The sequence below is a fragment of the Mercenaria mercenaria genome, chromosome 10 (assembly GCF_021730395.1).
Source record: "Mercenaria mercenaria strain notata chromosome 10, MADL_Memer_1, whole genome shotgun sequence".
NCBI lineage: Eukaryota > Metazoa > Mollusca > Bivalvia > Venerida > Veneridae > Mercenaria > Mercenaria mercenaria.
The window spans coordinates 26403205-26430738 of record NC_069370.1 but is presented as its reverse complement, the minus strand read 5'-3'; the positions used below and the strand labels follow the sequence as shown (position 1 = coordinate 26430738).

Sequence of the window (27534 nt, the reverse complement as noted above, 5' to 3'; positions counted from 1 at the left end):
ATGGGCCCAAATCAAACTGCCGATCCACACACCACTCTGGTCAGAATCCTTGCTGTTCTCTAACGCACTATGCTGGTTTTCTCATGGTGCGTCTCTACAAATATATGTATAAAAAGTAAAACGGTTTCGTTTCGCCAGTTACATATTTTCGACTTTTTTCTCGGTCTGACTAAAGTTGTAAGTTTGTCTGAGTTATTGAACCTCAGTACTGCATGTCATTTCATGACAGTGAACAAGTGTGTGAAGTTTCAATCCTTTCCCTTTAGTGGATACTGAGATACCAGCTTACATACAAAAGCTTAACTGTTTAGTCGAAAAAAGGGCATAATTTTGTAAAAATGCAAAATAGAGTTATGGGACCTTCACAGTGCATGTTAGATCATGAACGTGAACAAGTCTATTTTCAGAATTGTGGAAATTTTTAACATCAAGAAATACTGGTCATTTTTTGATATCAAGAAATCGAATTCTTGATATCAAAAAAAATAGTCCGTATTTCTAGATATCAAGAAATGATTTCTTGATATCAAAAAATATAACTAAATATTTGATATCAAGAAATGATTTTCTGATATAAAGAAATCGAATTCCTGATATCAATAATCGATTTTTTGATATAAAAAAGATAAAACCATTTCCTGATATCAAAAATTCGATTTTTTATATAAAAAAAATAGACAGCATTTCTTGATATCAAAAATAAATTCCTGATATCAAAAAATACATTTTTTTATATCAAAAATGATTTCTTGATATCAGAAATTCGATTTCTTGATACCAAGATTCATTTCTTGATATCAAAAAATAATTCTTGATATCAAGAAATCGAATTTTTGATACCAAGAAATTGTCCTATCTGCCATTTCAACTGGGGGACAAATGTCCGGTAGTACATTTTTTCATTGGGGTGGGGGGGCGACAAATGTCCTGGGGGTCAAATGTCCTACAACCCCTTAATTATAAAACTTTATATTTAACGACCACTAAGTATCTATAATTCCAGTCAGTGTTGTATTAATTTGGCCAAGAATGCAAGAAAGTATTTATTGCCCAGGTTCGATTCCCGACTCGGGCTTGTTTTTGGTTTTTTTTTCTTTTCTTGATTGGCATTTTAAGTTAGTTTAGAAACCAAAACTCGTGTTCTAATGTTCATAACATCACCAAACTTTAATTTTAAAGATTGATCATTTTAGCCAAATTCTGAAGGTCAGTGCCTTTAATACTTTTTTCAATAAGTGAACCTGAACAGTTAAAACTAGATTGCTTTCTCAAAAGGACTCGGCTCCAGATTTTGGCTAAAAAATGAATGTTTTGTCATATTATGACTTTTATAACAGGAATGTTTATTTGTATTTAAAAAAAATCCACATGATGCTCTATGCATTTGATCTTGGTCATGCAGTTTAATTAGGAAATAGAATATGGAAATTCATGTAAATAGTATTCTTTATAATATTATTTTCAGATGATATAGAATATCAAACTATGTGCTTAGGCGTAAAAAAAATTGTTTGTTTCCGGTATCCCGAGCTACTCTAAATTTTTGGCCCGACCCTAAATGTTTTTATGGCCTTGGAGAATATTTTTTTCAACTTTTTAACAAAATGATGCAAAACTGCACTTTTTATGCTTTAAACATGGCCAGTGATGTTAGAAATCAACTTACTGATGCTCTAAAGGCATAACCCCCTTATCTGTAATCATTTTTTTGACAAAAAAATAATTTTCGAAAAGTCTCCCTTAATAAAAAAAATTCCAAAAAAAAAAAAAAAAAATTCCGACCTACCTACCCTAATTTTTTTGAGCATGTTACCGGAAACAAAGAATTTTTTCTTTTAGGCCTTAATTAGAAAATACAAAATGCATAAGCTATATAATAATTTTACTTGAAGTTTTCATTTGCCACAATTTTGGAACTATAAAAAACCCACTTCTTTTCGTAATAGATTCAAGCTGTAACAATACATGTACAGATCAAAATGATCCAGATACAAACACACCACAATAAATCACTGTTGTGATGACCTGTGGTCCCATAACTCTACAGCGGCCAGGAATTTTACTGCTATGGTGATAAGGTTAATAGGCCAAGAAGTTAAAAAAAAAAGGTTAAAAACTTATAGATAGTTAAAAATGTTATGTTGTCAGATATTTGATGAGATCTAGAGCTAGATCTGTATTCGTCGTGTTGCGTGACTAAATCAAATAACTTCTATAAAATTTATTATGTATTATTCCTATGGTTTAGTATGTATATGTGCAAACTGAGAAAAGGTTGAATAAACTTGGAAACTTGATCCGTAGTGCCGAAGAGTTGACAATGCACAACGTCAATTTTTCCAGACCGCTTTGAAATGCTACAAAACCATTTACTTCAAAAACCCTTTGAAATGCTACAAAATCATTTATTACAAAAACCCTATTTTTGAAAAATAGATTAGATTCTACCATAGCCTACGGACTGCAGATAATAAAATATGAATCTTGATTTGAAAAAAAATAAACACCACAGCCCACACTGCTAGTTAATTCGCTACGAATTGCCGGGTCTCCGGAAGTGACGTCATGCCGACCTGATCAATATACACTTTAAGCTTTTATTAGAAATCTAACGCGCATACTAGTAAAATTCTCAATAATGCAGACTTCTATGGGGAGCCGTTTTACTATTTTGTTTCTAGGCATTTTTTGATATCAAGAAATGATTTCTTGGTATCAAAATCGATTTCTTGATATCAAAAATTATTTTTTGATATCAAGAAATGATTCTTGGTATCAAGAAATCGAATTTCTGATATCAAGAAATCATTTTTGATATAACAAAATGAATTTCTTGATATCAAAAAAATCGATTTTTTGATATCAGGAATTCATTTTTGATATCAAGAAATGCTGTCTATTTTTTTTATATAAAAAAATCAAATTTTTGATATCAGGAAATGATTTTATTTTTGATATCAAAAAATCGATTCTTGATATCAGGTATTCGATTTATTTATATCAGAAAATCATTTCTTGATATCAAATATTTAGTTATATTTTTTGATATCAGTAAATCGAATTCTTGATATCAAGAAATACGGACTATTTTTTTGATATCAAGAATTTTTGATATCAAGAATTCGATTTCTGGATATCAAGAAATCATTTTTGATATCAAGAATTCGATTTCTTGATATCAGGAATTCGATTTCTTGATATCAAAAAATGACCAGTATTTCTTGATATTAAAAATTTACGCAATTCTAAAAATAGACTTGTTCACTGTCATGATCTAACATGCACTGTGAAGGTCCCATAACTCTATTTTGCATTTTTACAAATTTATGCCCCCTTTTCGACTTAGCAGTTTTTGGTTAAGTTTTTGTATGTAAGCCCACTAAAGGGAAAGGATTGAAACTTCACACACTTCATGATATGACATGCAGTACTGAGGTTCAATAACTCTACTTAGCATTCTACAAAATTATGCCCCTTTTTCAACTTTTGTATTCATTCAATTGACAAGGCTGTTAAATAGTCGAGCGTTGCTGTCCTCCGACAGCTCTTGTTTGATATAAAAAAAATGGACAGCTTTTCTTGGTATCAGAAAATGAATTCTTGATATAAAAAAAATCGATTTCTGATATCAAAAATGTGACTTTTTTTTGGATATCAAGAAATGATTTTCTGATACATTGTATCAAGAAATAGAATTTTTGATATCAAGAAATGATTTTTTTGATACCAAAAAAAAACTGCTTATAAAATAGTAAAACCCCATAACGAATTATGTGTACAGTGAAACCGAAATACACTCAAGTGTTAAATATCCGTATTTTCCATCTTCTTTCAATATAAAATCCTTACACGAAATACAAAATTAACCCTGGTATAACAAGGTAACCTACCTCCTTAATAATGTACAAACAAGATACAAATTTTATTTAAGGTCGGTGTTACATGATACAGACAAAATTAGCTATTTATGCTGTAGTGACCTAACAGCTTATAATGGAATGGATACCGGACATCTGTTTTGGGCTGAGTTACGCCCCTTCCCTCCATATCCGCCATAATCTACTTTTCAGATTTTATTTATTTTGGAGGACTTGGCGGAAATGAGTGAGTAAGATTTATGCAAGATATCCAAATTCCGTAAAGTTAAGTAAGCTCATGAAAAATAATAGTGAATCTAGACTTGTTAAACTTGCTTTGTTTTGTAAGAATATTTTAGCTTGTGTCTAAGCCTGTTCGGGGTTTTCTAGGGATACGGACCTCCGATTTTCAAGAGATTTAGGGTCATTTACATTTCAAATTTTGTTGAAAATGAAATAACAAGTAAGACTTCATCAGAATTCACCTAAAACTTGGATCTAAATGGTTTACAGATAACAACGTTCGCCCGATTTGTTACATTTTCTTTCGAAACGTAATTAACCGAGGAACACCAAATAAATCATGAGGATTCGAACTAGCAGGAAAAAAAAAAGATATAAAAAATAAACAAAATAATACGGAATCCTGTTCGTGCCACTTAAATTGTAATTGTCGCATGTCATTCTTAATTCGCATTGGGCTATTCCAGAAAATATCCGCACCTCCCCCCCCCCCCCTATGGAAGGCATTTCAACCCCCAAATACCCACCTTGGACACACCCCTAAAACACCCCCCTTGGACAAGCATAAGTAGGGAAAACACCCCCCTGGACAAAGAAATTATTACACAGTGTACCCCCTGGACAACCTATGGAAGGCATTTTTGCCAGAAAAACACCCCCTGGACAAGCCATCTCAAAAGACCCTCTTGGACTGGCACCTCTGGACAACCTATGGAAGGCATTTTTCCTGAAAAACACCCCCCTGGACAAGTTGTCTCCAGAGACCCCCCTAGACAGACAACCTATGGAAGGCATTTTTTCTCAAAAATACCCCCGTGGACAAGCCGTCTCAAAAGACCCCCTTGGACAGACCCCCCTGGACAACCTATGGAAGGCATTTTTCCTGAAAAACACCCCCTGGACAAGTTGTCTTCAGAGACCCCCCCCCCCTAGACAGACACCCCCTGGACAACCTATGGAAGGCATTTTTTCTGAAAAACACCCCCCTGGACAAGCCGTCTCAAAACACCCCCCTGGACAAGCCGTCTCAAAACACCCCCCTGGACAGACACCCCCTGGACAAGTTCTACTGAATTATGGAAGGCATTTTCTCTGATAAACACCCCCGTGGACAAGCTGTCTCCAGAGACCCCCCCGGACAACCTATGGAAGGCATTTTCTCTGAAAAATACCCTCCTAGACAAGCCGTCTCGAAAGACCCCCCTGGACAACCTATGGAAGGCATTTTTCCTGAAAAACACCCCCATGGACAAGTTGTCTTCAGAGACCCCCCCTAGAAAGACATTTCAACCCCCCAATTAAATACCCCCTTGGACACACCCCTAAAACACCCCCCTTGGACAAGCATAAGTAGGAAAAACACCCCCCTGGACAAAAAAACTATTACACAGTGTACCTCCTGGACAACCTATGGAAGGCATTTTTCCAGAAAAACCCCACCCCCCCCCCCCCCCGACAAGCCGTCTCAAAAGACCCCCCTGGACAACCTATATGTAAGGCATTTTTTCCAGAAAAACACCCCCCTGGACAAGCCATCTCAAAAGATCCCCCCTGGACAGACACCCCCTGGACAACCTATGGAAGGCATTTTTCCTGAAAAACACCCCCCTGGACAAGTTGTCTCCAGAGACCCCCCTAGACAGACAACCTATGGAAGGCATTTTTTCTCAAAAATACCCCCCCCCTGGACAAGCCGTCTCAAAACACCCCCTTGGACAGACCCCCCTGGACAACCTATGGAAGGCATTCTTCATGAAAAACACCCCTCCCCCTGGACAAGTTGTCTTCAGAGACCCCCCCCTAGACAAACACCCCCTGGACAACCTATGGAAGGCATTTTTTCTGAAAATCACCCCCCTGGACAAGCTGTCTCAAAAGACCCCCCAGGACAAGCTGTCTCAAAAGACCCCCCTGGACAATCTATATGGATTTTTTCTGAAAAACACCCCCCTGGACAAGCCGTCTCAAAAGACCCCTCTGGACAGACACCCCCCTGAACAACCTATTATGGTTTCTGAAAAACACCCCCTAGACAAGCCGTCTCAAAAGACCCCCTGGACAACCAATATGGATGGCATTTTTCCTGAAACACCCCTCTGCCCTGGACAAGTACAACCCGCCCCCCCCCAACCTATTGAAGGCATTTTACCGTAAAACACCCCCTGTACAAGCCCCCCCCCCCCCCCAACACACACACCATAATTGGAAGGTATTTTGAAACACCCGCCCAGGACAAGCCGTCTCAAAAGACCCCCATGGACGACCTGTGAAAGGAATTTTCCCGAAAAACACCCACCTGGGACAACCTTCCTGAAAAGAACATCCACCTGTTTTAAAAGACCCAGGGCCACTCCCCTTCAATGGCTCAGCTCCCAGTATATAGATTAAATTAATTATGCCAAATGTGTAATCCATAGAAAACAAGTGAATGAATTTTAAGTATTGCCATGCAATACAAAGTCCCCTACTGGAAGGCACGTAATTTTCTCTACTGCAGTAAAACATAATGAACTGATATCTGTTAATGATGTAAAAACAATATTGTACTATATGTACAATATGTTATAACAAAACACTTGGATTAAAATTTGCATATATAAAAACCTACAGTTGTTTTCATTGGATTTTTTTTTTGGCCAAGTATAAAAAAGGTATCATATAAGTTATTTATATTAACAACAAAGGGAAATTAATCCTTTAAAAAAAAAAAAAATCTATATAATGTAAGTCAACAAGGAACTCTTTACCAGGTAGAGATAGGTTAAAATACACCTAAAAATTGGATGTAACATGCATGTTGTACCACAGAAAACTGGTCTCGATTTTTCCCTACGGCCTGTAATAAGTAAGTTACAATATAAGCTATTTATAGTAATAACAAAGGGAAAAAACTCTAAAAAAAAAAAGAGTGCCTCATGGTGGTGAACATTTGTGCCAAGTTACATCAAAATCCCTCCATGTATGAAGAAGAAATGCTCCGGACAAAGTCATTCTTGAATTTGACCTTTGACCTTAGACCTAGGGACCTGATTCTTGCGCACGATAATCCGTCTCATAGTGGTGAACAAAATTTTGTGCCAAGTTACATCAAAATCCCTCAATGCATAAAGAAGGAATGCTCCGGACAAAGTCATTCTTGAATTTGACCTTTGAAATCTAAGAATGACCTTGACCTTAGACCTAGGGCCCGGGTTTGTGCACGACATGTTGTCTCATCCAGGGGAATATTAATTTTGTGCCAACGATATTCAAATCCTGTTTTGCATGACAAAGTTATAGACTGGAAAGGAAAAAAATCCTATTGGCCTTTGATCTCAAAGTGTGACCTTGACCTTTAAGCTAGGGTTCTTACGCATGACATGTCGTCTCATCAATGGGAACATTTATGCCAAGTAATATTGTAATCCCTTGACAGAGTTCTGGACCGGACAGGAAAAAAAACCATCATCTTTTTATGAGGAACATTTGTGCCATTTAAGTGATATCAAAATCCCTTCATGGATGGGAGAGTTATGGACCAGACAGGAAAAAAGCCCTTTTGACCTCTAGACAAGCCTGTTCGGGGTTTTCTAGGGGTACGGACCTCCGATTTTCTAGAGATTTAGGGTCATTTTAACAGGGTTGCCAGCATTCTGGGTGAATAAAATTCCCTGACTTTTCACTGACTTTTCCCTGACCAATTCATGTTTTTCACTGACCAAAACCGCCAAACATTTAAACGTTAAACGGCCTCCTGACCTCCCCTATAGCCGTCCAATCCTCCCATTATTTTTTTCCCAAATGTTTTGTATTTATTTTCCAATATATTAAACATAAACATCAAACACAATGATAATAAACATGGTTTTCTTTCTTGTATGACTGTTTGGTGGTCAAGTCAATGAAACATAATTGTGACTATTGGTCAGTGAAACCTAATTATTAAGAGATACATATCAAAAGCATCTTTGCAAGACATGTAACTATCAAAAATCTAACATCTTTTAAGGTACACTTTCCTCAAGATAAACACAATAAAGTATGGTTAATAACAAGACCATTGGAACCCTGCTAGTATTAGCAAAATATCATTCTCAAAAATCCAAGATCTGTTATTATACAGTTTCCAAGAGGCAAAAACAATAAAACACAGCAAGACCATTGGAATCATATTGACAAAGCATCACTCTCAAAATCCAAGATCTCCTAATATACAGTGTCCAGAAAACACCTGGAGTACCTACAACAAAAAAAGTGTATTAGAATAATGTTAGTTGTAGGCTCTCTTCATGTGTCACTTTCCTACAAAATAACAAAAAAATGTTAGTTAGCTCTGGAGGTAAGGGTTGCAAAGCCTTTCAGTCTTCAAGCAAAATCAGTGTTTAAAGAAAAATGGGGGATTTAAACAAATTAAATGCATGTTACAGTATTACATCATTAAACTTTGTTTTTAATTACTTAAATTTAATGCTTGAAGACTGCCATAGCCACAAAAGTTTAAAATGATTAACTTCTTCGAGCTTTGAAATCATTTTTCCCTGACTTTCCAGGATTTTCATTTTTCACTGACCAAATTTTAAAATTCCCTGACAATTCCCTGACCTTGAAAAAGAAACCAATTTCCCTCACTTTTCAAGACTGCTGGCAACCCTGATTTACATTTCAAATTTTGTTGAAAATGAAATAACAAGTAAGACTTCATCAGAATTCACCTAAAACTTGGATCTAAATGGTTTACAGATAACAACGTTCACCCGATTTTTTACATTTTCTTTCGAAACGTAATTAACCGAGGAACACCAAATAAATCATGAGGATTCGAACTAGCAGGAAAAAAAAGATATAGAAAATAAACAAAATAATACGGAATCCTGTTCGTGCCACTTAAATTGTCGCATCGCCAACACGCGACAACGCGATAATAATCGCGTTGTCGCCCTGTCCAAAAACATGTACATGCAACATTTAACAATCCTCGCGAGGTTAAGAGGGCGATAATTATCGTCGTAATTTTCGCATGTCTTTCTTGATTCTCGCGTCGTGAAATTGAAATCCAATAGACATAGTTGCGAGAATTAGTAAAACCTCGCATTGTCGCCCGGTGTAGGGGTAATTTCTTATTACATCACAGTGTTATTAATAAATAGTACCCAGGAAGAATTACATTGATCAATTTTTGAATCAGTTTGTCCGGAAATTTAATCCCAAGCGACAGTGCAACAATGCGACAATGCGAGGTTTTACTAATTCTCGAGGATTGTTAAATCTCGCATGTATATATGTTTTCAGACAACGCGATAATTATCGCTTTGTCGCGTGTTGGCGAGGCGACAATTCAAGCGGCACGAACAGGATTCCGTAAAATAATGTTAATATTTTTGGGAAAAAAACTACTTTTAGGGCCATCCTTAAAAAATTGTTTGCTTGCGGTAACGCGTCCGACTCACGAAAATCGCCGCGACTCAAACAATTTTTTAACCCAAAACTCAGATTTTTTTTTAGCTCACCTGTCACATAGTGACAAGGTGAGCTTTTGTGATCACGCAGCGTCCGTCGTCCGTGCGTGCGTCCGTCCGTCCGTCCGTAAACTTTTGCTTGTGACCACTCTAGAGGTTACATTTTTTGTGGGATCTTTATGAAAGTTGGTCAGAATGTTCATCTTGATGATATCTAGGTCAAGTTCGAAACTTGGTCACATGCCCTCAAAAACTAGGTCAGTAGGTCTAAAAATAGAAAAACCTTGTGACCTCTCTAGAGGCCATATATTTCACAAGATCTTCATGAAAATTGGTCAGAATGTTCACCTTGATGATATCTAGGTCAAGTTCAAAACTGGGTCACGTGCCATCAAAAACTAGGTCAGTAGGTCTAAAAATAGAAAAACCTTGTGACCTCTCTAGAGGCCATATATTTCAATGGATCTTCATGAAAATTGGTCAGAACGTTTATCTTGATGATATCTAGGTCAAGTTCGAAACTGGGTCACGTGCCATCAAAAACTAGGTCAGTAGGTCAAATAATAGAAAAACCTTGTGACCTCTCTAAAGGCCATATTTTTCATGGGATCTGTATGAAAGTTGGTCTGAATGTTCATCTTGATGATATCTAGGTCAAGTTCGAAACTGGGTCACGTGCGGTCAAAAACTAGGTCAGTAGGTCTAAAAATAGAAAAACCTTGTGACCTCTCTAGAGGCCATATATTTCATGAGATCTTCATGAAAGTTGGTCAGAATGTTCACCTTGATGATATCTAGGTCAAGTTCGAAAGTGGGTCACGTGCCTTCAAAAACTAGGTCAGTAGGTCAAATAATGGAAAAACCTTGTGACCTCTCTAGAGGCCATATTTTTCATGGGATCTGTATGAAAGTTGGTCTGAATGTTCATCTTGATGATATCTAGGTCAAGTTCAAAACTGGGTCATGTGCGGTCAAAAACTAGGTCAGTAGGTCTAAAAATAGAAAAACCTTGTGACCTCCCTAGAGGCCATACTTATGAATGGATCTCCATACGAATCGGTCAGAATGTTTATCTTGATGATATCTAGGTAAAGTTTGAAAGTGGGTCACATGCCGTAAAAAACTAGGTCAGTAGGTCAAATAATAAAAAAAACCTTGTGACCTCTCTAGAGGCCATACTTTTCAAGGGATCTGTATGAAAGTTGGTCTGAATGTTCATCTTGATGATATCTAGGTCAAGTTTGAAACTGGGTCAACTGCGGTCAAAAACTAGGTCAGTAGGTCTAAAATTATTAAAATCCTCTGACCTCTAGAGGCCATATTTTTCAATGGATCTTCATGAAAATTGATCTGAATGTTCACCTTGATGATATCTAGGTCAAGTTTCGAAACTGGGTCATGTGCGGTCAAAAACTAGGCCAGTAGGTATAAAAATAGAAAAACCTTGTGACCTCTCTATAAAGGCCATATTTTTCATGAGATCTTCATGAAAATTAGTGAGAATGTTCACCTTGATGATATCTAGGTAAAGTTCAAAACAGGGTCACGTACCTTCAAAAACTAGGTCAATAGGTCAAATAATAGAAAAACCTTGTGACCTCTCTAGAGACCATATTTTTCAATGGATCTTCATGAAAATTGGTCAGAATTTTATCTTGATAATATCTAGGTCAAGTTCAAAACTGGGTCACATGAGCTCAACAACTAGGTCACTATGTCAAATAATAGAAAAAACAACGTCATACTCAAAACTGGGTCATGTGGGAAGAGGTGAGCGATTCAGAACCATCATCAGGGCTCTAGCTAGGTCCCAATTTTTGGGAGAAGTCACTTCTCCCTCAAGCTGATTTAGGGAGAAGTGGGGAGACTTTAGGGAGAAGTGGGAACTTTAAGACTTTCTACCGCAATGATGTTGAGTGATTCGAAAGGTGGCTGTAATTTTCTTGTTTCTTGATAAAAAACATTGATGTGACCATTCATTTTCTTAGTTAGATCATTTCCAATACAGTGGTTATCGTTTTGTTACAAAATTCTGAAAAAAGTCGTTTTCAAAATTCAAGCCGATGCTATAAATGTAACCCGCCGAATTTTGGTTATATCTTGTACATGTATGAAGTGTTTATTATTAACAGCAGCAAAGAAGTAGAAGTGTATTTATTTTTTATAGCTCTTTGCACCGAGTCATTCACCGAGAAATGTCAGTATCTCACTCGAAATATAAAACTGAAAGTAAAATGTGTACAGTAATCTAGAAATACATATTCAAATAAATCATCGATGGAAGTCAATTTAAACGTAGTTAATACATTACATGTCGTTCTTTTATCATAGGTAAAAAAATAATTGTGTACCATATTCAAATTAATCGCATGGTTAATCAGCAGTTGGGTTTTTTTAGCACTCGAACCTGTTGACAATTAACGCGAAGTGTCAAAGACGTAAGCGCGGCGCTGATTGGCTTTAACACAATAGACTCTGGTGTATCGGATAATTTGATTCGCTTTCACACTTCTCGGGATAATCTCGCAAGTACCTGAGGTAGGCGGAGCTTAAATTATGCTGCCGGCGTGTGTTTGTGTATTCGACACTCATTATGACACGGTGCAAATTGTCAACAGTCTGGGTAGCAGTAATTAGCGAATGCGGAAATCAAAGAAAATCGGGCGACTTGCATTTCGCTTTGAGGTTAGATCTAAGCGAAGTTTGAAGTTCTAGAGCGCCTATTTCGCTCAAGTCGCCCCGTCGCGAGAGCCCTGATCATGGTCCTCTTGTTTATCGGTGCCATGTTTTTATTCTTTCCTGTTTCGTTATTTCTTTTGGGTAACTATTTGTATTTGGATAAGATTTCCTAGACAGTGTTCGTTGAGGTTCAACTACATGAAGATCGATATGACCGTTATAAGAAACAAAATGTGTGAATGTTAAGCTTTCTGTATACCGCTAATTAACAAGTGACACAAATACGATAATAGGCTGCTCTTCTATGCATTGTTTATCATTAACTTTTACACATTGATCAATAATACCTTTTGGGCAATGACGGACATTATTGTACCAAATACAAACCGCGAGAAGCCCACGTGTCAGTCGGCACGTGGCATGATTGACATCTGCCAGAAGCTGATTAATATACCAAGCTCCGCCTACTGCCATACTTCCGCTTATGGCGGCGAACAATATTCGAATTCACCGGGATTTTGATTGACAAGGGGCAGTTCTTTCGAACTCCAGACGCATAAAAGAAAATTTCCTCGGGTCATGCCGACGCACGGGAATTTTTTTGTGCGGGTCAAATACGAGTGTTTCTCGATAAGTGCGAGTGAAAACCCAGAACCTCGGGTCTACCGAACGCCCTGCCGATTTCCTGATATACTACAAAAATTCATGCAAAAAGTTGTTTAGAAAATTCCACATGGACAAATCGTGGTACATAGTGTTATCTGTGCAATACTGCAGACGTATTTAACCGAGTTTTAGATTTGTAAAATAATGATTTTTCTCATAGGTAAAACATCTGGGATAGATAAATTCTTGGATATCATTCTGTCATAATTTCTCAAACAATTTTGCAAACAAATAATAATTTTAGTTTCGATCTTTTGTCGTTGCATAATCTTTTTAATCTGCCCCGAGGATAAAACTGCAGTGACACTGCACAAGTCACTTGGAAAGAGCACATGGCCGACAGTACCAGATCAAAGAAGACACTAGCAGATTAAAGAAGACGTGTATTATGTGTGATGTCATAGTGATGTCACTGCTATTGACATGTATTTAATTCAAGAAGTGACCCTGAAATGCTTTTATGGGTTTTTGTGTTTTGACTTTGAGTGCCATAGCACTGGAAGCTTGATTTATTTTTGCTGATATGGAATTAACCTAGCTTTTTTTAATTGTATTCATATTCAGATTAGGCTTTTTTTGGTTAAGGCAATCATTGCAAGAGTGAAAAAAACTTTAATTTGCAGTTTAATCACATTAGATTCACAAGGATAAGAAATTAGGTTTACATTGATACGTATATTTAGTTCCATTTTCAACTTGCATGTCATGGCGCTAGTAAAAATCTTTCCGCGTTTCCCTAAAATCACTCCACCTTTCCCTAAAATCTCTCCACTTCTCCCTAATCTTAGCCGAGGAAGAAATGACTTCTCTCTAAAATATTAACATAGCTTAAGCCCTGAGTAAACACTGTAAAACAATTAAGTATTGTCTTAAAATTACATGATACATAGGCTTTGAAGGAGTGCTGTGCTAGTAATCAGATTCAGGTCTACAGGGTATTAAAATATCAAAGATTTTGCTATGTACTTCAATGCTGAATCCTAAGGAATGTAATGTTTTTTTATTACCCTAGCCAGTGCAAGGATATTCAAAAGGTCTGGCCAATTTTTTTTGTTTAATATATTGATAATCTTAAATTTTTAAGTTCATATGCAGATAATAAGCTCTGTTTCTGACTGGTGTCAGGCTATCTGTTGTTTTTATTGTTATTAAAAAGGTGATATTACTGGTAATATTAGTATTCATACTATGTGAAAACTACTACCCTTGCAGATATGTTACAATCAAGTTAGCATTTTACAGGGAAGTGTTAGTACCCAGAAGGTGTATAAACCAGAGGGTTAAAAAGAAAATGCAGGTGTTGTACAATTAGCATACAAAAAAAAAAAAAACGAAAAAAAAAAAAAAAAATCCCTACCTACCTACTCACACTGAAAATTCTGGGTCGCGTTACTGCAAACAAACAATTTTTTAAGGATGGCCTAATGATAATTAACTCTTAGGCCTAAAAAAAATTCTTTGTTTCCGGTAACATGCTCAAAAAAATTAGGTAGGTCGGATTTTTTTTTTTTTTTTTTTTATTAAGGGAGACTTTTCGGAAATTATTTTGTGTCAAAAAATGAATACAAGTAAGGGGGTTATGCCTTTAGAGCATCAGTAGGTTGATTTCTAACATCACTCGCCATGTTTAAAGCATAAAAAGGGCAGTTTTGCAACTTTTTGTTAAAAAGTTGAAAAAATATTCTCCAAGGCCATAAAAAACATTTAGGGTCGGGCCAAAAATTTAGGGTAGGTCGGGATACCGGAAACAAACAATTTTTTTTACGCCTTAGGGTATTTATGTTTTCCACACATTTGGTAGCCGTTACGAGATACAAGGGACGTTTTCACAAACAGTTTCTTTTACTTAATGTCGGTTAATTGATTATTAAACAATCAGTTCCGTGCCGATTATCATTATATCTTGTTAAATAACAAAATAAATAGGTGCATATTATGGTGCTTAATTTATTTTTTTCTGCTGAATTTAGGGTTAGATGCATTCATTTATCTGTTATCAACAGCTAATTTTACAATAAACTAATCAGCACGGAACAGTGTATTTATTTGGAGTTCCACGGTTATTTAGGTTTTGAAAGAGAAGGTAAACAATCGGGTGAACACTGGTATCTGTAAACCATTTAGAGCCAAGTTTTAAGTGAACACTGGTTAAGTCTTATTTTTTATTTCATTTTCAACAAAATTTAAGATATATATAACCCTAAATCTCTGGAAAAAGGAGGTCCGTACCCCTAGAAAATCCCTAACAGGCTTGTCTAGAGGTACAGATCCGTACCTCTAGAATCAGATTCTAGAGGTACGGATCCGTACCCCTAGACACTTCCTTTAATTAGACTCATTCTCCACTGACATAATAAATATCATAATTGTAAACTTAGGCAGTGGCTAGAGAACCGAAACTGGTTCCCTAGACAGCGAACTTATTCGTCCGGAACCGGTTCTTTAACCAAAATACAGTGCATAGGCTAGTTTCTATGCATAAAACTGCTGAAATTCACTTTGTTTCTTGGTAAGTGTCATGCATGTTATTATCTTAATTAATTTTACCATGCCCTTGCATTTATCTGCGTTAATTGTGTCCAAAAGTGTACTCCCTGCATACCGTGTCCGCCATATTAGAATGATATAAACTATTACAAATAAAAATGTGTGAAAACTACTTTGCCGTTTTTAAATGTTATTTGCTTTAAACATGTACTATGTTTAAATTATTAGTCCCCTACTGGTTGAAAACCAGTTTCAGGGACTCTAGGAATGAGCTTTTCAGTCCGTCCTTCCGTCCGTCTTTCCGTCCGTCCGTCCGCAATTTTGTGTCTGGTCCATAACTCTGTCATCCATGAAGGGATTTTAATATTTCTTGGCACAAATGTTCCCCATGATGAGATGACATGTCATGCACAAAACCAAGACCCCTGGCTTGAAGGTCAAGGTCACAATTTGAGGTCAACGGTCAACAGGGCTTTTTTCCTGTCCGGTCCATGACTCTGCCATCCATGAAGGGATTTTAATATTACTTGGCACAAATGTACCTCATAATAAGACAATGTGTCATGCACAACTTTCAGACCCCTACCTCAAAGTTCAAGGTCACACTTGGCAGTCAAATGTTAACATGGCATGAACAGGGTCTGTTTCCTGTCCGGTCCATAACTCTGTTATCCGTGAAGGGATTTTAATATTACTTGGCACAAATGTTCCCCATGATGAGACGACATGTCATGCGCAAAACCCGGACCCCTAGCTGAAAGGTCAAGGTCACACTTTGAGGTCAAAGGTCAACAGAGCTTTTTTCCTGTCCCGAAAAGAGGGAGTGTCATGCACAAGTACCTGGTCTCTAGGTCGAAGGTCAAGGTCACACTCAGATGCCAAAGGTCAGATACAAGAATGACTTTGTCCGGAGCATTTCTTCTTTATGCATGGAGGGATTTTGATGTAACTTGGCACAAATATTCACCACCATGAGGCACTCTTGTTTTTTAGAGTTTTTTCCCTTTGTTATTACTATAAATAGCTTATATTGTAACTTACTTATTACAGGCCGTAGGGAAAAATTGAGACCAGTTTTCTGTGGTACAACATGCATGTTACATCCAATTTTTAGGTGTATTTTGACCTATCTCTACCTGGTAAAGAGTTTTGTGTGGACTTATATAATATTATGGATTTTTTTTTTTTTTTTTTAACTATAACGTTACCTTTTTGATAATCGGCCAAATATGCTATATGAAAACAACAGTTACTATAGGGTTTTATATGTACAAATTTTAATCCAAGTCTTTTGTTTATAGCATACTGTATATGTAGTACAATATTGTTTATACATTTTTTTGTACATCATTGATAGATATCAGTTCATTATGCTATACTGCAGTAGAGAAAATTAGGTGCCTTCCAGTAGGGGACTTTGTATTGCATGGCAATACTTCATTCACTTGTTTAAATATAATATTGATTTGTATTTGCGTCATTACATGTTTATATAATATCAGTGATTTTTTTTGCGTATTTTTACTGCCAAATTTCGGCACTTTCCCCTCACCAAAATAGGCTATTTTTTCCCAAAAAATCGTCAATTTATCCCCCCAAAAAGAGATGTTTTCCCCCCTCAAATTATAAGATGTTATTTAAAAAATGTAACATATCATATTCAGGCATGAGATCCGCGATATCTAACATGAAATTGGCAAAAATTACATCAAAAACGTCCTTTTTAAGATAAAATTCGCATCAAGGTTACCGTCGCGAAAACACGTGACAAACAAAACGTTGCCATGTTTCAAGAGAAATATGGACTTCAGTCGGTTTAAGGCCTATGCTATTTTGACATTATGAATTAGGTGGGTGGGGTACAGGATATTATTTCTGAGGAATTTCGAGGTTACTGTAAAACAAACGTTATTCCAATGTGACAATACATCAAAACCATGAAGTGCTAAACTCTTACTTTAATTAAAAAAGTAAAGTGATAAAAGTTATCAGTATGTTCGTGTCACAATTTTCGGGGTATTAGTGAGTATTCTATGTCATCGTGCATAACTGCGAAAAACTATAACATACATAATAAAGCTAAACTACCCGTATGAATGAGCTGAGAGCTATTTTTCTATTTCCGTTTATTACTTTTCTAAAAAACACATTACAATTTACCAGGTGTTGGCAAAATTTGTCATTTTTGTGCACATGCCTTTACACATGAAAGAAGTCCAAACTATAGGTATGGTGTGCGAGAAGGGCCTGAGCGCTTACCGTAATACGTAGTGCTCATTTACAGGGATTGTACTGCTCAGATAAATATATATATAACTTTATCATAAGTCAGCAAAGAGCAACAAAAGAAATACCAGTATTAATTTTGTAATAATATTATTTATTTACAAGGTATGTCTGACAAATGACATCGAGAATTCTATCTGACCTTTTAGAAAGCTGCATTTTCAAGTACCTGAAATTTTCCACTTTGGTTAAAAAAGAATTTTTTACAATAGATAATGACTGACTACAGAAGGTAACTAGAAAATGCTTTTGTAAAAAAGCGCATGTCTCCCCCAATGCAAAGTCCTATAGGCAAGAATTCAATAGGGGTCAGGAGCAAAAGTCAAAGAGACACTGATGGTTGGCTGCAATAGGGATTATCTACTTGGCATGTCCAGTCATCCCGCTAAATTTCAACACTCTTGGCCTAGTGGTTCTCAAGTCACTGTTCAGGCTCCTGTGACCTTTGACCTTTAATCAATAACCTCAAAATAAATAGGGGTCATCTACTCTGCATGTCCAATCATCCTATTAAGTTTCAGCATTGTAGGTCAAGTGGTTCTCAAGTTATTTCCAAAAAATGATTTTACATGAACAGGCCACTGTGACCTTGACCTTGAATAGACTGACCCCAAAATCAATAGGGGTCATCTACTCTGCATGTTCAATCATCCTATGAAGTTTCAACATTCTGGGTCAAGTGGTTCTCAAGTTATTGATCGGAACTGGTTATCAATGTTCAGGCCCCTGTGACCTTGACCTTTAATGGAGTGACCCCAAAAACAATAGGGGTCATTTACTCTGCATGAACAACCATCCTATGAAGTTTCAACATTCTGGGTCGAGAGGTTTTCAAGTTATTGATTGGAAATGGTTTTCCATGTTCAGGCCCCTGTGGCCTTGACCTTTAACAGAGTGACCCTAAAATTGTTAGGGGTCATCTACTCTGCATGACCAATCATCCTATGAAGTTTCATCATTCTGGGTCAAGTGGTTCTCAAGTTACTGACTGGGTATGGTTTTCAATGTTCAGGCCCCTGTGACTTGACCTTTCACAGAGTGACCCCAAAATCGTTAGGTGTCATCTACTCTGCATGACCAATCATCCTATTAAGTTTCAACATTCTGGGTCAAGTGGTTCTCAAGTTACTGACCGGTAATGGTTTTCAATGGTCAGGCCCCTGTGACCTTGACCTTTAATGGAGTGACCCCAAAATCGATAGGGGTCATCTACTTTGCATGTACAGTCATCCTATGAAGTTTCAACATTCTGGGTCAAGTGGTTCTCTAGTTACTGATTGGAAATGGTTTTCCATGTTCAGGCCCCTGTGACCTTGACCTTTGATGGAGTGACCCCAAAATCAATAGGGGTCATCTACTCTTTATGACCAATCATCCTATGAAGTTTCAACATTCTGGGTCAAGTGGTTCTCTAGCTATTGATCGGAAATGGTTTTCAATGTTCAGGCCCCTGTGACCTTGACCTTTGACGGAATGACCCCAAAATCAATAGGGGTCATCTACTCTTCATGACAAATCATCCTATGAAGTTTCAACATTCTGGGTGAAGTGGTTCTCTCGTTATTGATTGGAAATGGTTTTCAATGTTCAGGCCCCCGTGACCTTGACCTTTGACGGAGTGACCCCAAAATCAATAGGGGTCATCTACTCTTCATGGCCAATCATCCTATGAAGTTTCAACATTCTGGGTCAAGTGGTTCACTATTTATTGATCAGAAATGGTTTTCAATGTTCAGGCCCCTGTGACCTTGACCTTTGACGGAGTGACCCCAAAAACAATAGGGGTCATCTACTCCAGCAGCCCTACAACCCTATGAAGTTTGAAGGTTCTAGGTCAAATGGTTCTCCAGTTATTGCTCGGAAATGAAGTGTGACGTACAGACGGACGGATGGACGGAAGGACGGACGGACGGACGGACAGGGCAAAAACAATATGTCTCCTGGGGGAGACATAATAAAAATACCCTTGACCTAGAGAATGCTACAATCAACTAAACTTCAAAGTTTAAGTTTAGAATTATATTGAACACGTTTGCTTTAATTTGAGGTGAAAAATAAACTAGAACTCTATGATAAAAATCGAATAGATCATTTCGGACTTGTTAGACAGCGAGAAAGCAAACATATCGTACGTATTATTTAGCAAGGATGATTTGCACTGTGAATATACCCTGAAATCCCGAAAATAAGCCGGTTTCGATAATAAGCCGGTCTCGAAAATAAGCCACCATTTCACTACAGGCAAAAAGGGCTCATAAGTAAGCCGTATTCAAAAATAAGCCGTTCACCTTTTTGTATCAAAGTTCCTTTCCACGTGATTTGACCCACCGGGCTTTTGTTTTCCGCCCTTCTTGTCTAATTTCAAGAAATTCTTGATGTAACTGAGATTCCATGCCTGGAAATAAAACTCTCCGTCCCGAACCGGTACTTTTAGAACCTTTTGGCGAGTTCTTAATGTCCGCCTGAGCTTTCAACCAACGTCTAAAATTAGTTTCTTCTATGATGTTAAAATGTCCAGCTGTGTCTTTTACTTTATTTTTAACATTTCCAACTGACAATTTTTAACGTTTTGTAATGAGACACAACTTTCAGTTTAAATTCCCGCGTATAGCTCCTACGACATTGTTTTGGCGTTTCCATGTTTTACAACTTGTAAAACACCACTGTACATGTAATTATACCGCTATATAAGAAAGCCTATAAAACTGTTAAATTGATAACACAATGCGGTGTTTGTCACCTATTGTGTAAGTTATTCATATCCGTTCACGGTTTTGCAACTGGGTGTATTTGTTTGTTAGGCCAGACAAAACTTTTTCTATGGGTAATTATGTCAGAAGTATAAGTATTTACCGATATCGATGTTTTTAAAATAAATGGCACTCGAAAATAGGCCGGTTTTTAAATCGTCACCGGATATATGTACTCGAAAGTTCGCCGGACTAAAAAATAAGCCGGTCTCGAAAATAAGCCACCAAATCCTTACGAAAATTTAAAATAAGCCGCGGCTTATTTTCGGGATTTCAGGGTATACTTTTTACACTTAACATTTAATTCCAGGAGTACCCACACATAATTATACATATATATTTACCTTTACCTTTTATACATTAGGAATATGTTTGTTTTACATTTAAGATTTAAGCATTAACCACTCGTGAAAATATAATGCATGTGGCGTTCACTGTTGATATAATAATTGTAATATTATATTTTGACGTTTACACTGAAAGAAACAAACCCTTTTTGCATATTCATTTATATAAAAATATAAACAAACAAACAAACAAAAACGGGAACAATGTTTATTTTGTTTGATTGAGTGTAACAACGAAACGACACAATGAACTTTTCCCAGGTTTTGTTGGTGGGGAAAGGCTCCAGACATTTTTTTGGGGCTCAGACTAGTACCTAGATTGAGACACTGACCTCAGTTGGATGGCTTCCTTACGTGAAAAGTTTTACACCTCAAGTGAGTTTTTGATCCCACATCGGTGATGGGCAAGGAATTCGAAGCCAGCGACCATGACCATCAAGTTTTTCTTTTGCAAGTATAAAACATAAATATTCAATTAAATTTCGTGAACATAACTGATACTCTCAATGACATTTACCACGTCGGAAATTACAAATGGTTTGCCAAATACACCATACTTTTAATTACAAAAGTTTACACGCCATGTGGGTCGGAAAGCATGAAATTTACGTTCTTGAACGTATATGTGAATCGTCATGTTTGAAATGTAAACATAGGCATAAAAGTAACTGTTTTCATGTTCGTGGTAAGGATCGACTTGTGATAGTCAATGTTCCTGATACGGAAAATATATGAATGTATAAACAAGAGCCGTTTCATCTTACAGGACTTACAAGAACATTGTAAGTGGTTGTTTATTTATTGTATTTATGTTCTAGTAACATTTGACACTGATTTCGAGGACAGGCCGGGTTTGTGACATATACATGTCTGTTGTTGGGCTGGAAAAAGATAGGTCCAAAATTTAAACTAAAAGCTATGTTGCATAAATTTTTCGTTATTTCTTTGCAGACAATTTGGTTGTTTAAAGGTTAGAATATCAGAAAATTACAGGAAATAAAACATATTTTTGAAAAAGTCCCGATCTTTCATCATTTGTTTGGTTGGCACATGATTACAAATTTAATGTTAGTAGATAGCTAGGCCGTGATGTCCATGAAGCCGTGTAAAGTGATAATTTTGATGACACGTTGGTTTTATTTTGTAATTGTGAGTGATCGGAAAGATCGGACAGTGGGATGTTACAAAAAAGTGATGCTTTATTTAGATTAGAAAGTCAATCGTACTCTACAATAAGGAAATCTAAGGTAAAATACTCCTTTTATTTCGTTCACTGAAGAAAACATGGCGGACATATTTTTGTAAAAGAGCGGTGCACGTGTGATTCGTGTAACACAGTTTAACAACGTTTTCTTAGAAAACTATTGACAGCTCATTTACACTGACATATCCTTGATTAAAGAATATATATATTGTATATATATGAGAGACTTACGTTACCAAATACTTACCCCGAAAATTTCTATGCATTTTCTTCTAATGCACTGTTGGGACATGTTTTTGAGTGTCATTGATACTTTATAATTTATTCGGAGATACATTTTTAGCTCATCTGATTTTTTGAAAAAAAATGATGAGTTATTGTCATCACTTGAGCGGTTGTCGGCGTCGGCGTCGGCGTTGCCTGGTTAAGTTTTATGTTTAGGTCAGCTTTTCTCCTAAACTATCAAAGCTATTGCTTTGAAACTTGGAAGACTTGTTCACCATCATAAGCTGACCCTGTATAGCAAGAAACATAACTCCATCTTGCTTTTTGCAAGATTTATGGCCCCTTTTGTACTTAGAAAATATCAGATTTCTTGGTTAAGTTTTATGTTTAGGTCAACTTTTCTCCTAAACTATCAAAGCTATTGCTTTGAAACTTGGAATACTTGTTCACCATCATAAGCAGACCCTGTACATCAAGAAACATAACTCCATCTTGCTTTTTGCAAGAATTATTGCCCCTTTTGGACTTAGAAAATCAGTTTTCTTGGTTAAGTTTTATGTTTAGGTCAGCTTTTATCCTAAACTATCAAAGCTATTGCTTTAAAACTTGCAACACTTGTTCACCATCATAAGCTGACCCTGTACAGCAAGAAACATAACTCCATCCTGCTTTTTGCAAGATTTATGGCCCCTTTTGGACTTAGAAAATATCAGATTTCTTGGTTAAGTTTTATGTTTAGGTCAACTTTTTCTCTTAAACTATCAAAGCTATTGCTTTGAAACTTGCAACACTTGTTCATCATCATAAGCTGACCCTGTACAGCAAGCAACATAACTCCATCCTGCTTTTTGCAATAATTATTGCCCCTTTTGGACTTAGAAAATCATTTTCTTGGTTGAGTATTATGTTTAAGGCAACTTTTCTCATAAACTATCAAAGCTATTGCTTTAAAACTTGCAACAGTTTTTCACAATCATAAGTGGACACTGTACATCAAGAAACATAACTCTATCCTGCTTTTTGCAAGAATGATGGCCCTTTTTAGACTTAGAAAATCATGGGTAGGACAATATTTCTATTATACAAAAAAAATCAGATGAGCGTCAGCACCCGCAAGGCGGTGCTCTTGTTTTATTATTATTAGTTTCCTTTTGATCCCCGTGCATTTCTCGCATTGTTACGACAGTCTCAGTTTTACATAGGAATTTTGCACTGTCAAAATAGCATAGGCCTTAAATATGTTCCATTATGCCAGTTAATCAATTATGGCAATGAAAAATGACAATATAACTCCCTAGTTTTGAAAAATGGGAGATCAAAATCGCCGCGATTGTACCAATTTTCGGATAGTCAAAATTTCTGACGTTATCAAATTTCAAGCTCATGAAGTGAAAATTGATAAATGCAATTCTTACAAGTTGTATTGGTGTCTTAATTAATTTTATCACCCAAAAATTTCACGATGTTAAATCCAAAAGTGGTTTTGAAAAAATGTAAACTCTTCAGTACAGATTTATATCACTTAGTATGGAAATTAAACATATTTCTGTTTTTCCCAGTTTTGGGAATTATTGCGCTTATTTTTCCCAATTCAGCGGGCACAGGCACCTTTATTTTTTCCAAAAAAAATCACTGAATATATGTACAAACTAATTTAATTGCCATTAAAACTTCATGCGTATTCTTTGATCACTTTATATACTGGATTGTAACACCTTGGCATTTCACGTTCAAAGATATGTGGTCAGTAATAATTAATAGAAATTAGTTTAAGCTTAAATTTCAAGTTTATTTCGGCAGCTTGCTTTAATGCCAACAATTTCTGCATTCCTTCGTACTAGTTTATTTTATCATTCCAATATGGCGGACACAATATGCAGCGGGTACACTTTTGGAGACACAGTAAACACAGATAAATGAAAGGGCATGCTTGCTGAAATGGTAAAAATAATTAAGATAATAACATGCATGATAGATCTACTTACCAAAAGAAACAAAGTGAATTTCGGCGGCTTTATGCATAGAAATAAAATTCCGGTCCCCTAACCTAAGCACGGTACTTTGGCTAGAGAACCGGTTCCGGACGAATAAGTTAGCTGTCTAGGGAACCGATTCCGGTTCTCTAGCCACTGCCGTAAACTTAACGTATTTTCTGGTACATTTAACAGGCTGGTAACATTGCCAGGGTTCTCACTAGCAATTTCAAGTTGCAGTCCTGGGACTCCCAATGCTGAAAAAGTTGCAGTCCCAACTAGACTGACGGACAGACTTTCACATTTCGTCAAAACACAGGCCACTATCGTATTGTCGAATTAAGTGTAGACCGACAGACATGTTGTAATCACAATTCTTCACCAAAATATTGTTAAGGTGAGATAAAAAGGTAAAGACTTAATAGGTGAAAAATGCAATCAAAAATGACTGTAGTACAAAATCACCCCTGGACAAACTTCCCCACCCCCTGCTGTTTCTGATCTACCTGGACAAAATCCCCCTGTGAAATTATCGAGGTGGACAAAATCCCCCTTTTGAAAATATCAAGTTGCACAAAATCCCCTATGAAAACTTTTTTCTTTACCTTTTTATTTCAGAATGGAAACGTATATATAAACATACAGTGAAAAGAAAATATATAAATAATTACTACTTTGATTTTAATACTTATTAAGAGCATAACATTAAAACATTAAATTTTGGTCTAAAATACAACAAGAATGCACAGTATGTCTATAATCAACATAATGCTTCTTCAATAACATCAGCAATTTTGCAGAAACATAATCACGTTAAGACCACATCAACAGCATCTTAAAAATACTCGGACATTGATAATTATCCTAATTATCACTTTTTCTAAAAAGTTCTTTAATTCTGCCTAGTAATTAGTATGTGAGAAAACAATCGGAATTACTTCAAACACTTTATAATACGTCGTTTACAATTAGAGGTTGTCACCTGTGCAATCATGCCGACAATCACATGTAATTGTGTTGATCATACATATGCCGCCTGTCTCGCGGAGTAGTGGAAACGGGCAACGCTGATTGGCTATACGCGGCTATCGGTGACAAGCGAGTGACTCCACCCACATATTTTGCTCTCAAGTCAAACCTTGTGTATTCGCAGGTCTATGTAATCAATTAATTATGTCTCCTACCACACAGTGGTGTGGGAGACATATTGATTTACTCCAGTCTGTGTGTCCGTCTGTAAGTCTGTGTGTGTGTCTGTCACAAAGCTTGTCCGCACTCTTAAGTCGAACATTTCTCATCCGATCTTCACCAAAATGTGTCTGCCAATAAGTGCTCGGCCAAGTTCGATAACTAGCCAAATCGGCCTAGGCACTTCGGAATTATGGCCCTTGAATTACAAAAAACACTCAGATGTTTTGCTCAGCTTTGCCCCAAAACTGGTGCCTATACTACTAGTAGTATAGGCGTCCTTTTGGTGTCAAGAAAGGGCATGCACATGTGGATTAAGTAAACAGTATATAAAGACTGACTTACTATTTAGATGATTAGGCAGTTGTGGGAGACATGCGCTTGCTCAAAAGCATCTCTAGTTTTCATGGTTTTAATGCTTGCATCCCACTGCAGAAACGTGCGTCCTGGGACTCCTAAGCTGCAATAAACGTGTATACCGGGACCAATTATGCATACAGGAACGCCGATTTCGGCGTTTCCGAGAACCCTGATTGCCCGATTGGGCTTTCGACATAAAAACTAATATTTCTTGAAAAATAATGAAGATATTTCTTTCAAACTTGGTCCATTTATTAAGCATAACATATGATGCATATTAAGATAGAAATAACTTTGTTGCCTTCAGGTTTGTTAGAATTACTTCCCTTTTTCAGATTTTTATGATGCATAATTTTTGAAGTCCAAGGAAATTATGTTTTAATGCAATGTTTAAAACAGAAAAGGGTTCAATGGCTTTCTATTGCTCCAAACTTGTGCACCAATACCTTTATTCTATATACAGGGCTCTCGTGAGTGGGCGACTTGAGCGAAATAGGCGCTCTAAAACTTCAAACTTTGCTCAAATCTAACCTCAAAGCGAAATGCAAGTCGCCCGATTTTCTTTGATTTCTACACTCGCTAATTACTGCTACCCGGACTGTTGACAATTTGCACGGGGTCATAACTAGTGTCGGATACACAAACACACTCCGGTAGCATAATTTAAGCTCCGCCTACTTCTGGTACTTGCGAGATTTTCCCGAGAAGTGTGAAGGCGAATCAAATTATCCGATACACCAGAGTCGATTGTGTTCAGCCAATTAGCGCCGCGTTTACGTCTTTGACACTTCGCGTTTAATTGTCAACATGTTCGAGTGCAAAAAAACAATGTTTTATAAAGAAACTGCTGATTAACCATGCGATTAATTAGAATATTGTACACAATTATTTGTTATCTATGATAAAATAACGACATGTAATGTATTAACTACATTAAATTGACTTCCGTCGATGAATTTATTTGAATATGTATTTCAAGTTTACAACAGTACACAGTTTACTTTCAGTATTATTCGAGTGAGATACTGACATTCCTTGGTGAATGACTCGGTGTTAATAATAAACACTTCATACAAGATATAACCAAAATTCGGCGGGTTACATTTACAGAATCGGCTTGAATTTTGAAAACGACTTTTTTCAGAATTTTGTAACGAAACAATAACCACTGTATGGGAAATGATCAAACTAAGAAAATGAATGGTCACATCCATGCTTTATATCAAGAAACAAGAAAAGTACAACCACCTTTCGAATCACTCAACATCATTGTGGTAGGAAAAGTCTTCCCCCTTCTCCCTAAAGTCTCCCCACTTCTCCCTGAATCAGCTTGAGGGAGAAGTGACTTCTCCCAAAAAATGGACCTAGCTAGACCCCTGATATATTTAGGGTTAATACTTTGTTTCTAATGCAGATGTATGAACATTTTTTTTACAACTAACATTTTTAGCTCGACTATTCGAAGAATAGGGGAGCTATCCTACTTGCCCTGGCGTGAGCGTGAGCGTCACACAAATGTTAAAGTTTGCGTACCACCCCAAATATTTTCAAAGTCCATTGAGATATTGCTTTCATATTTTGCATACTTGTTTACCATTATGACCCCAGTCTGTAAAAAGGAGGAGGCAACTCTATCAAGCATTTTGACTGAATTGTGGCCCCTTTTCGACTTAGAATAAATGTTGAAGTTTGTGTACCACCCCAAATATTTTCAAAGTCCATTGAGATATTGCTTTCATATTTTGCATACTTGTTTACCATCATGATCCCAGTCTGTAAAAAGGAGGAGGCAACTCTTATCAAGCATTTTGACTGAATTATGGCCCCTTTTCGA

At 36.7% G+C, this 27534-nt stretch overlaps 1 protein-coding gene across 3 annotated transcripts in view; it reads left to right on the top strand.

The window, feature by feature from the left end:
- The first annotated feature begins 4002 nt into the window (after positions 1 to 4002).
- Positions 4003 to 27534, top strand: part of LOC123559591 (zinc finger protein 675-like) — a 161006-nt gene continuing 137474 nt past the window's right edge. The window contains exons 1-2 of one of the 3 annotated variants that reach the window (XM_053552550.1): positions 4043 to 4104; positions 24348 to 24549. Coding sequence is in view for 1 of the 3 variants with exons in the window: in XM_045351546.2 (XP_045207481.2) it covers positions 4101 to 4104 (4 nt within the window). In the remaining 2 variants the exon portion in view is untranslated. Of the gene's footprint in view, positions 4109 to 24347; positions 24550 to 27534 lie in introns of all 3 variants that reach the window. The other 2 variants (XM_045351546.2, XM_053552552.1) reach the window with 2 other exon arrangements.